Source organism: Simochromis diagramma, unplaced genomic scaffold (assembly GCF_900408965.1).
Source record: "Simochromis diagramma unplaced genomic scaffold, fSimDia1.1 OVJJ01000344.1, whole genome shotgun sequence".
Classification (NCBI taxonomy): Eukaryota; Metazoa; Chordata; class Actinopteri; order Cichliformes; family Cichlidae; genus Simochromis; species Simochromis diagramma.
In genome coordinates, this window is record NW_024387375.1 from 5,275,407 (window position 1) to 5,287,569 (window position 12,163).

General features: G+C 39.3%; 1 protein-coding gene across 3 annotated transcripts in view; it reads left to right on the top strand.

Annotated features, from left to right (window-relative positions):
• LOC120719837 (syntaxin-1A-like) overlaps positions 1–11,252 on the top strand; it is a 73,754-nt gene extending 62,502 nt beyond the window's left edge. Inside the window, exons 7-11 of one of the 3 annotated variants that reach the window (XR_005692754.1) lie at positions 2,938–3,011; positions 3,106–3,240; positions 4,560–4,602; positions 4,987–5,097; positions 6,975–10,425. Coding sequence is in view for 2 of the 3 variants with exons in the window: in XM_040009360.1 (XP_039865294.1) it covers positions 2,938–3,011; positions 3,106–3,240; positions 4,987–5,097; positions 6,975–7,052 (398 nt within the window). In the remaining variant the exon portion in view is untranslated. Of the gene's footprint in view, positions 1–2,937; positions 3,012–3,105; positions 3,241–4,559; positions 4,603–4,986; positions 5,098–5,293; positions 5,405–6,974; positions 10,426–11,155 lie in introns of those variants that run through there. The other 2 variants (XM_040009360.1, XM_040009359.1) reach the window with 2 other exon arrangements.
• Positions 11,253–12,163: the final 911 nt, after the last annotated feature.

The window sequence follows — 12,163 nt, forward strand, 5'->3', positions numbered from 1 at the left end:
CTTAAGTGCATTTCTTCTTGGAGTGACGTTATACTAGCAGAAAATATAAAACTGTTAATGATGGGCTTAGACATTTATAGATATTTCCATTAATGACCAGCTGAATAAATGTACCTAATTAAGTAGTTGGTGAGTGCATATAGCAGCTAATTATTACAGTATGTAGCAGACTAATAAAAAGACAGAAATTCTCTCTAAACTAAACCAATTTGAAGCACATAGTTCTTAGATGGACTGTACCTCATAGAGGGTCATAATATTTGTCACATAATTCCATTAAAAATACTCCAGAAGGCACCAGCAGCACACACACTGCCATGGGGTCCAGCTCAGTGCCACAAATTAGTGAAGGCGAAGTCTTGCCGACAGCTATTGCTGATAACGTTCTGTCAAAGCAATCATAACTCTATCCCTGAACAAAATAAAAGGGAAGAAATAAATCCCCTGGAGAGATGTTTGAAAGCAGGAATTCACTGTAGAGACCCAAACCATTTTTGTACCAGGCTGTGAGCATGTTAAGATTATCTCTGGAGTAGTTAAAAGGGTAAGCGGCCTCAAGTGGCCACTAGATGAACTGCAGGTTTTTGGCACTTCCAGTTGGCTTCTTTTGTCAGCCCCTGTGGTTGCTGTTTCAGTATACCCCAGGAGCAGATTTATACATTTATTAAAGTGCTGTATTAGCACAGTGTAATTTGAAGGGCTCTTTTATGTTAATTTATATCAGTTGCTGACAACCTCCAGTCATTGAGAATTTCCCGACATGTTGGTAAGTGGCTGCCTGAGCTTGCTGTAGTTGACCTGTAGTATACGACACTACAGGTCAATTACAGGGGACCGCAACAACCTGTTGGCGTTCAAAGCAATCACAAGAATGTTTCTGGTGTAGTACTACAACCTCTTTGCGAGCAATTTCATTAAAGCACAAGTAACGTGCACATTTTTCTCTAGCAAAATGTGATTGCCAGGCGATCACCCACTGGTCTCTAGGCCTGTGACGCTGAGGCCGTAGGAGAAATGTTATAGATGGCGTGCTTTTTAGATCTTTTTCTAGACAGACATTGTGATGTGGCGCAGTAGGGAAGGAACAGGCAGAATTAATGATTTCCCCATAATATCCCAGCATGCCACAGCAGTGAACCAGTATGAAGAAAATGGAATGCAGCCATCATGAAGGCACTTGTGCTGTCCCTGCTGCGAGTCAAAATATCTGCTTTGAAAATGTTCAAAATATATTTCTTAGTGTTTTAATTTAATTTGTTAATCTTAATCCATTTTGCCTATTGGGCAGTTTTGATGATTTAAAATCATTTTTACAACAATATTTCTGAACTTTTTCTCTAAATGGCTTTTTCTTGTACTTCTATTTAGTAAAAAAGCTCAGTGTTTCTCTCACCACTAGTTTTTTTTTTTAATAGACAGTGTTGTTAGAAAGCTTTTAGATTTCTTTGGCCTGCTATTTGTTTTTGTTTTTTTTTAACTGTAGCCGTAGTTAAACTAACTGCTCAGCTCTGTACATCGAGTTACTATTTGATGGGTCATCACGTGTGTCATCACAGGGAAGAAAGGGAAAGTCCTGTATTCACATGCAACCCCAAAGAGGATTTAAAATGTGCAAAGGAAAGATTGGAAATGATGCTGATAGTGTCTGACTATGACTTACAGTAACAGTGGGGCAGTAATGGAGCCCAAGTGGAGCAGCGCTGCATGCAAACTCAGCGCTCAAACGAGAGTATTAGTGTAGGTGTAGGGAAATGTTTGTAAAGTAGGGCAACTCTGTCGGGGAAAATAAAGATGGATGAGGAGCAAACTCATCAGCAGAAAGAAGCCATAAGAAATGCTGTCACACAGAAAGAGATGGGAGATTGAAAATATTAAAGAAAACTTAATAAACTGCTGAATAAGTAGGTGATAGTTCTCAGTCTTCCTCTGCTCCTCATGCTAAGAAAACTACACAAGCCTCATATTCAAATGAATACGAGCCGTGTTTACTCATGTTCTGCCTGTCTGACAGTTGAAGGGGAAATGTCAAAAGATGATCAGCGAGTATCAGATTCAATCTCAGCTACTACAAATGAGATGCAGACTGATATCTCTGACTCAGCTGCAGTCGCTGAGCTACCGTGTGTGATTTGTCAAAAGCAAAAAAAAATCTAACTTGTAGGTTTTAGAGTAGCCACAGATCCTCGTTCAAACGTTAATGACACGTGCTGATAGGATTAAAGAAGAGAGACCGTGAATGTTTTGCTTCAAAACACATCAACAAATGGATATACACAGAGCAAAAAACTGAACTGTTAGTTTCTCGAGGTATTTTACACCATTAATCATGTTCACATTAGTGCGGCTGGATCAGAAAAATGCAAAACTCCTGGCCTGCAAATGTCAGAGATGTGGGGTTAAGTGCAATAAGAAGTCCGATGGCTCACTCCTGTAGTTAAGCAATATTTTAACTGTAGGCCCATTAATGTTTGAATTGCAGGGTTTATGGCTTTCTGTCTGAACCTTAGCTTGGAGATCATTTGAGATGCCTAGTTAAATACTGACGGATGTATGAACACATATTTACCCTGCGACATTCAGATCAGTTTTTCTATTATTACATCTGTTTTTAACCCTTTTCCTGCCTGGACAAATCTTTTACATATTACATCCAGTGTTGCCGTTCCTGTACAGTGGAGACGGGTGGAGAGAGGATGGAAAATAAGTATGTGTAAAAGATGAGCAAACAGCTTTTATTTTAATTAATCCTCAAATTGGCATATAGACCAGGAGGGGATGACTGTTATCGTCCAGGGCGTTATATTAGTGTTTTATTAATATGGTCTTCATTCTCTTTGGAAACCTTTTAAATGAAATATCGATGCACCTACAGTTATCCCTAAAAGTTTAAGCAAGCTGGCGGTCTTTTTTTGAAGTTTGTGCGCTTTACCTTTTTAGCTGGAAGAAACACAACAAACGAGGAGCTGGAGAGCATGTTGGAAAGTGACAACCCAGCCATCTTCACCTCGGGGGTAAGTCTTACAAAAAAACAAAAAAGCAAAACATAAAGAATGCAGCGGGGGCGCACCTGTCAGTCACTACTTCCTTAATTTTGTACCTTCTTAGATAATTATGGACAACATCACCCAGCAAGCAATGAATGAGATCGAGACGCGGCACAATGAGATTATCAAGCTGGAAAACAGTATCAGGGAGCTTCACGACATGTTCATGGACATGGCCATGCTGGTGGAAAGCCAGGTGAAAACACTGATCTCTCTCTCTCCCTTTCTGTTTCTACAGCTGTGTTGCTTGAGTCTCGGCCAAATGCATGCAAATGAAACAAACATGCAAATGCTCAATATGTTTATAACTGACAATCCATCTGCCAATTGATGCATAATGACTGGTTTCTACATGCAGAAAGGGCCATCTTGCCATTGCAGCGGTTCAGTAGCTCCCCGTGTTCATTAATAGTAAAATCATTAATCAGCTCAGCATGCTAGCATGCTGCTCCTGCCTATTAAAGCTCAAGTAACTACACGTCTTTCATTTTGCAGAACGGTTTTTAAGTGTATTAGTGTAATTGAGGGCTTGTCTATGCCAACACAGTTGGAAGGAGGTTATGTTTTCAGCTCCATCTGGGTGTCTGTTTGCAAACTATCTCAGTAAATTTAGACAGTTTTGGGGGAACAGATCATTTTTGGCTCAAAGATAAGTTGATTGGAGTTTGGTGATTATCTCCACGTGGGATTTCTGGCTTTGGACTGTTTTTTTTCTTTTTTCTTTTTTATAAATAATTCTCCTGCTGCGATCATTAGCTGGAAAATAAATATGACATCTACAACTTTCAAGTTGGCAACTTAACAGAGTCACATTTTGTTAAAGCTTTTAATTATAAATAAACCTTAAATATTTCAGGCTTTAGCTTCGTGCATTTAGAGCTGTTCAGAATTAGTCTTTTTATTATGTTGCAAAATTTGAATGCTGCACATTAGCCTCATGGAGTGAACAGTTCCCTAATTTTCTGATACATATTCGGGTTTTCTTTAAGTGTTGAGTTGCCTTTTGTCTCCGTAGCAAAGTGTGGAACTTAAGGGCTGCTCCCTGCGTGTGTGTGTGTGTGTGTGTGTGTGTGTGTGTGTGTGTGTGTGTGCGCGCGGCTTAACCCCCACAGAGATTAACTATTTCCTTCATCAGAAATAATCGGCCTGAATTGTACAGAATGGATTCTGAGTTAGAGAACATTTGAAAATATGAAAAATAAGAAAATATGTGAAATATTGAAGTAAATCGTTACATGAAACTGATTTTGGTTACACTGATGGCACAATGCAATAACATTTAGCGGGAAAATGTCTAATAATTCAGTGGAAATGGGTGTTTGTATGTGTGTGCTCTAAACAGCTCAATTAACTAACCCTTTATGCTCTCAGTGCCACATGATTTAAGATTAAACTGGAGTGTGATTGTTAAATCTACCCTTCTCAGCTTTGCTCTCTCTGTCTCCCACTCTCTTGGTTTTCCCCTCTGTTTTCTTCTTCACTACACAACACTGCCCCCACTCCAATGACTCTAAGCTCTGGAGAACACAGAACGTTGTTCCCCTTCTAACACAGCAAGGTAATTTACCTCTAACTCATGACTTTTCACCTGTGTGGACTTTGAATTGTCTTTGTTTTAGTGCATGCACAGAGAGCAGTCTGGGTCACTTTAGTAGCCATTTGATTTGTCAAGTGATTGTGGGTCAGTGCTAATGTGAAAAGTTATGATTTTCTATCTTGTTGATTAATGCTGTTTTAATCATGGTTTGTTACCAATACAATGGAAATGATAAGAGATATGATATCACAGTTATTTTGTGTTCTATGACATTCATGTAATGATAGCTTTCATTAGTCTAGTCAGGTTGCTTTGAAACATATTTATGAAATCTAAACATTGCTGGTACTACAGATTTCTTCTTACTATTACCTTAATGTGTCTCCATCTCTGATTCTTGTGCAGGGCAACCTCGTGAACAACATTGAGCGCTGTGTTATGGAGGCCCAGGATTATGTGGAGCAGGGAAAGGACAACATCCCAAAATGCAAAAAGTTCAAAAAGACCAACAGACGGGTGACATAATTATTTCTTTTTCTCTTTTTTCTTCTCCTTCTTTCTTCTCTCTCCTACTCATTTATCTGTTATTCCTCCCCTGTCACTTGCCTCCATCTGTATCCGCTCCTCCTCCTCCTGCCTACACATCTGGCTTCCTCTTTATTCTTCTTGTCTGCATGTCCTCCACACCTCCTCTGTAACTAACTTCTTCTAGGGGGAAATGATAGACCGCATTGAGTACAATGTGGAGCACTCGGTAGACTATGTGGAGAGGGCGGTATCAGACACTAAGAAGGCTGTTAAATACCAGAGTAAAGCCCGGAGGGTGAGTTGCTTAAACGGAAAAACGTGCTGTCATGTGGAACGGTGGTAGTTAAAGTCGGAATCGGTGCATGTGCATAGTGGAGTGGAGTGGTTGCTGTGCATGCTCACCTGTCATGTATCTGTGTATGGACTGTGGTTATTGTGAGTGTATTTAAGTCTACAGCAATGACTTTCAGCCTCAGTAACTTTAGCATATACACTCACCGGACACTTTCTTAGGTGCACTTTGCTAGTACTGAGCTGGAGCATCTTTTGACTTTAGAACTGCCTTAATTCTTCAGTTCTTCCTTTTATTGATTCAACACAGTTCTAAGAACATTCCTCAGAGATTTTAGTCCACAGCTGCTGCAGATTTGTCAGTTACACATCCATGATGATGCAAAAATTAAAACCCAAAAATGCTCTATTAGATTGAGATCTGGTGAGTGTGGAGGACATTTGAGAACAGCCATGTTCAAAAAAACAGGTAGGGATGATTTGAGCTCTACGACATGGCATATAGCCCTGGAAAGGAAAGGAAAGTATATGGTCAACAGCAAGACTCAGATGGGCTGCAAAGTTTAAATTGTGACCATTTGATACTACGGTGATTAAAGCAGCAAGTGTGCCAAGAAAATATCCTCCACACAATTATACCACCAGCCTAAACGATTGATGTTCTGCTGCTGTAGCACATCATGTCGTGCCTCCAGAGATGCTCCTCTGCATACTTTAGTTGTAACAGTTGGTTATTTGAGTTTCTGCTGCTCCCCTATCACGACCTTTAGCAGGTCATCTTGACCATGTCTAGATGACCTAAATGCCTAAAGGAATTTAGTTGCTGCCATATGATTGGCTAATTAGATATTTGAATAGGTGTACATAACAAACTGGCCGGTGGGTGCCTATAAGAATCTGACCTAAGAACAATTCAATTTGGTAAGAAAAACGATCTTCATATTTGTATTTAATAGGAAATGGAATAAAAACACCCTGTATGTATTTTTAATTCAACCTTTACAACCAGAGTCACTTTTAACACATGAACACTACATTCTGGTGGAGAGGCATGACAAGGAGCCACAACAGATGATAGTGATTTTACATGTTTAGTGCATATACAGAAAATGCACAAACTGTCATCTTTGAATAGTTGTTTGCTAGTAAAGCAAGATGTATCATCTTACATCATGAACTCTGGAGGTTCACTATCTTTGGACAGGATTATGTGAAGCTGATTGTTCCCATAGTATATAAACATTTGACAAATGCTTTTGAAAGGAATCATGGCAGTCTTCCTTCTTTTAAACAATCTGCAACACAATGGAGCAATTCTGCCACCTCTTGGTCAACGTCTAACAAGGTGCTCAACATTAGCTAAATTGCACACATCCAATGACTCAGTGCAAGGGTCATCTACATGGTTATTTCCCCATTTATAATTAAAGACTGCAAACTTTCTTTCTTTCTTTCTTTCTTTCTTTCTTTCTTTCTTTCTTTCTTTCTTTCTCTCTCATGTTCCTCTCAATCCCCTGACTCATTATCTAATGCTGTGCTCTCCTTGTTCTCCCTCCCCATGGTCCCCCATCCAGAAGGTGATCCTGATAGGAGTTTGTGTTGCGATTTGTATCACCATCCTCATTATTTCGCTCGCAGTGGGACTCAGTTAGGAGCCTATAAAATCATCACATGGCAGACAGGACAGTCATTATGAGTGACATGAATGCCAAAAAAACACACACAACTGTTCATGTGTTAAATGTACTGTATGGTGGCCTCTGCAATGTGTGCAGTGAGCACTGCTTGTGAACTGGGAAGCAAGTCATTGCATTACTGGTCTGAGGTCTGTGCAGCAAGCTATGAACACTCAAATATAATCAACTTTTATTCTTAATGTGTGCTTCAGCTCCAGGAACGGTTTGTGCTTGGCCTGTTTGAGTTGCAAAGCTTTGTCATGTGCATGTTTCTCTCTGTTGTCCCACAAACACAAATTGAAGATGATTGCATTATTACTAAAATGGTCATCAAAATAAGCTTATTACCAACTAGTTTTAACAATGATGTATTACTAAAGGTAAAACAAAATAGTTAAACATTTTGGGAAATCCACTTTTGAGTCAGGTTGGTCAAATATGTGCCTTAGAGATTTTGTCGTTTCGCAGCCATAGTGACTTTATGGAGGAGTGATCAGGAATTACAGCAATCTCCAAAAATGTATTCTCCCTTCCAGGTTTTCATCTGTAGTGTTTATGCTTCCGTGCAATTTCTGCTTTTGGAAAAGTCTAACAAATATAAAACAATTGACTTGTGGTGATGTGTTAACAGCTGGGTGGATGTTTTCTTTTTTGTTTAGTTTTTTTTAATAATTGTGATTTTTTTTTTTTAATCATGATTTTTAAGATACTGTAACAATGTAGAGATTTTATTTCCTTCTCACCCGATACATCCACGATATATCGGTGAATCTGAAATGACCAGGTAAATTAAATAAGCTATTAATAGTTTATGAGTGAAATTAGGATTTATAACACACAAACAAATGTAAGTTTATAGTTGTAATTTTTTTTTTTTTTTAGACAGAATGAGATATCTGTTTTCAAAAGAACGCTTTCTTTTAATTTAATTTAAGGTTGGGACATTTAAAAGTTTAGTCAGTTACTTTACAGAGCTTAAAATGAGGTAAAAAGAACCTCAGATGAATAACAACACATGACATATGTGTCATTATTTATTCTTTAAAAATCCAAAATGCAGAACCAGTGTGTGAAAGACTAAGTACATTCTTAATACTTTCAGAGGAATTAAAAGGGTAAGTAGCAGCCACGTGCTGCTAATCTAATGCATTTGATAGTGGAGAAGGGTTCTCGTTAAGGTCTATGCCTTAACGAGAACCATCCCTGTGTACTGCTCTGTCCCTCATCCTTCTCTGTTGGTTTGGACTCTTGGTTGTGTCTCAGAGAGACACGCAAGCCCTCACGGCACATCAAGGCAGAGTCCATGTGACGGTTCTTTTTGTTTTGTTTTGTTTTTTGTTTGGAGGTAACTTGTGAATGGAAAAACATTCAAATTCAAAATCACACTTCTGTCAAGTCGAATGACAACATAATGGAAAATCACACTTCTGTTAAGTGGAATTAAAAGATAATCTAAAGGGTCTATTCTATTCTAATAGAAATGTTAACTAAAATCGCACATGATCAAAAGAAAAGCAGTGAACGTTTAATCCAGCATTTACCGCAGAATTTGGCTTTGCTTATGTATAACAGCTCGAGTCCCTGTTTGGGAGGGTTACAGAAGCTATGTTCAGCAATCCTCCCGAACAGGGACTCGAGGATCTGGATCACAAAACCAATCTCCTGTTCTGTTGTATGCCTATTCCTGGTTTCCAGCATGTAGACAGCCCTTGTCGGTAACAAGTCAGGTTCCTCCAACTCTTCCAGTAGAGGAGCTTCCTGCTCCTCCATTTCCAGGGTGAGAGCTGGAGGGTTTTTCTTCTCTCGGGCTGCTGAAGGCTGCATCATCCTGTAAAGGATATCATAATGCATCTTGAAGAGGCTGAATCCGAGGGTTCTTTCACACAGCGAGCTTGAAAGGATTTTCTATGTCTGGAGCTCTACCAGTGTGATTTTCAGCTCGGCGAGGAGGTCCTTGATCTTCTCAAAGGACACGCAGTCCCTATTCATAGAGAGTCCTACTGAGCTCACCAACACCAAGACCTTCTTTCTGGTCTCTCCATCGACCCTTGCTGGAATTCTTTTCAGCACCTGTGGGACCCATGACATTCCATGCTCTTTGTATCTCTCCAGGGTCCTCGCATAACAGAGGCCATGGCGCTCCATCTCCATGGCTATATTGCCCACCATGGCTATGGCACATGCTTCCATGCAAGGTTTCCTTGTCATCGTTATGCACTTCCACATAATTGAAGAAAGTCCAGGAATGCCTTCCGTGTTCCCCTGATGTCCCTGTATTTTTTTCCGGGAACCACCTCAGCTTGAGCTCATGGAATTCTGCCTTGAGACATTCTTGGACATTTTTCCCTTCCCCTTCAATAAGCCGCCTGAACGGAGTTGGGAACGAGTCTTGGGTCGCCAGGTTCTCCGTTAACGCTGTGCCTTTGACGTGTCCTTTCAGAGCGTCGGGGCACTTTTCTCCCTGAAGCTCAGAGATCAAGATATTTTCATTTCTCTGAAACAGGTCTTTGAGCAGAAGGATGACCAGTTCGAGGGCCTAGCACCGAAGGCCTAACCCTAACCCCCCTAACTCTATAGCATATCAAACACCTCATGATGATTTGGGTTGTGCAACCACAGAAGCTGGGCACCTTACAGTCACTGACAATGATCCCAAGCATGGCAGCAAAACGACAACAGAATGGCTGAAAAAGAAAAGAATCAAGGTGTTTCAATGGCCAAGTTAAAGTCCAGACTTCAACTAGATTGAAATGCTCTGGTGGAATAGCTGTGCTTCATTAAATGCGCATAAATCTCAACAAGCTGAAGCAATGTTAAGAAGAGTAAGCCAAAAGAACCTCCACAATAATATAAAATGCTGAGAAATTTGTACAGAAAATGATTATTTCAAGTTATTGCTGTTGGAGTTGGTTCTACAAACTACTGAATCATGTTGTTTACTTAGCTTTTCACACACTGCTTCTGCACTTTGCCTTTTTTTTTAAACAAATAATGACACCCTGTAATATGTCACATGTTTTGGTTTATTGAGTAAATTAAAATTGAATGAACTAATTTAAGTCTTTCTTTGTGGAATTAGCATGTTCTCCCCATGTTTGTCTTTCCGGGTACTCCAGCTTCCTCCCACAGTCCAAAGACATGCAGTTAGTGGGGATAGGCTAATTGGAAACTACAAATTGCCCATAGGTGGGAGTGCGAGTGTGAATGGTTGCCCTGTATCTGTGTGTTAGACCTGCAACAGACTGGCAACCTGTCCAGGTTGTATCCTGCCGCTCGCCCTCAGAAAGCTGGGATATGCTTCAGCGCCCCCGCAACCCTGAGAAGGATAAGCAGTAGAGAATGGATGGATAATTTTAGTTTAGTTGTAATAACCAGATGATTTTGTTTATGTCTTGATATGTAAAACTTTAGAACTGCATGAGGGTGTCTCATAGAGAGAGATGATGTGTTTAATTGAACTTTTATTTTCTTCTTATTATACTGATGTGATGAGATGTATGTGACTCATAACTAAGGGCATATTTCCTTAAACGGTTTCTTTAAGAGTTGTTGGAAACTGTGCAAGTCCACAGGATTTATTTGCTGCACGCTGAACTTCTTCATTAGAGGGACCTTTGCTAAACACGTTTTAAAAGTGAAGTTTGTGTTTGGTGGATTTTTACTTTTTGATAAATTTGCAGTCTTGCTTGCATATTCTCAGATAACCACTAGATGGAGCCAAATTGATGCTTTTTATGTTGTGCATGTGATGGCTTTAACCGCAGAGATGATTTCTGTTTGTGGCATGTGTATATGACAGATGGTATGAGCAAAATGCAGGATTTAAAGATTTCTTTTAAAAGAAGATGTAGAAATAATGTAACATTTTGGTCACACTCCAGCATTATTAGAATGAATTAAATTGCATTTTTCCCCCCAGCTTGGTTCTTTTACTTTTGTTGTAAACTGCATTTTGTTCAAATTATTATTAACTCTGTTCAAGTAAAGCACAAACAGTATAACTAACATGTTTTCTCTGCTCCCCATTTGCTGCTTTGGATGTTTGTTTTTTTTCTTTTATTTTTGTTAATACCATTCAGAAGAAAATTATGATTATTATATGCTGTATCATTCTGGGAGTCGTCATTGCTTCCATTGTTGGGGGAACACTGGGCTAAACCTCAGCCACGATCACACTAAAAAAAACACACAAAGTCACACGACAGAGCTAAAAGCAGAATAACACACATTTCTCATTTCCTGTTTTAACAAATGCAATCTATTACGTGTTCAGCAAAAGATACGTTACATAATGTACAATAAATTTTACACACAGTGTACAGGGCCAGAGGTGTTTTGTTTTTGTTTCGCATGAGTTGCTATTTTGTAAATGTGTGGTGCTGCAAACTGTTTATCAGAGTGTCGAGTGTTGTCAATGATATGATGTTTCTTGAATGAAAAAGTTACTAAATGAAATGTAACGCTATACTAAAACATTCCAACTTCCAAGTATGACACTGATTCAGATGTGTCTTTTTTTTTGTGTTGTACAGGCAAAGTGACAGGTAACTCATCGGTTATGTTTTCAGAGCTATGTTATCTGTAGACCTCTGTTCATTTGCACATGTATTTATCTTTTTTGTAGTCTTCTTTCTTTCTCTCTCTGATGTCTTCTACCTCCCTCTTAAAAGCCCTGCATGGTTTAGTTCACTGTAAAGTGGTGTTTTGTACTCTGTTGCAAAAGGGAACACATCAAAAAGAACATAGCTACGCTGATGTTGGGTATTTTGCTCGTATATTTAACACACTGCCAAACTTTTTTTCTAATTGCACATCTCTTGTAGTTGACAGAAGCAACGCTACTGTACTTAATTTCATCTGGCCTTACCGGTTGTGCAGCATTTTTGACCGTTGCTCCAGTGTTGAGTGTGATTGAGTGCATGCATGCATATAAAAGATTTGAAAGGATATTTGCAAGTTCCTTGGTAGCTACATGTCTGAACATGTGAGTCGTTGGATGAAAACACGAGTGCTTGTTGGTAGCCAAATGTGTCTTTGTTTTCTAAAGTAATATAAAGCTCTCTAACACTGCCAGTATATTTAAATAA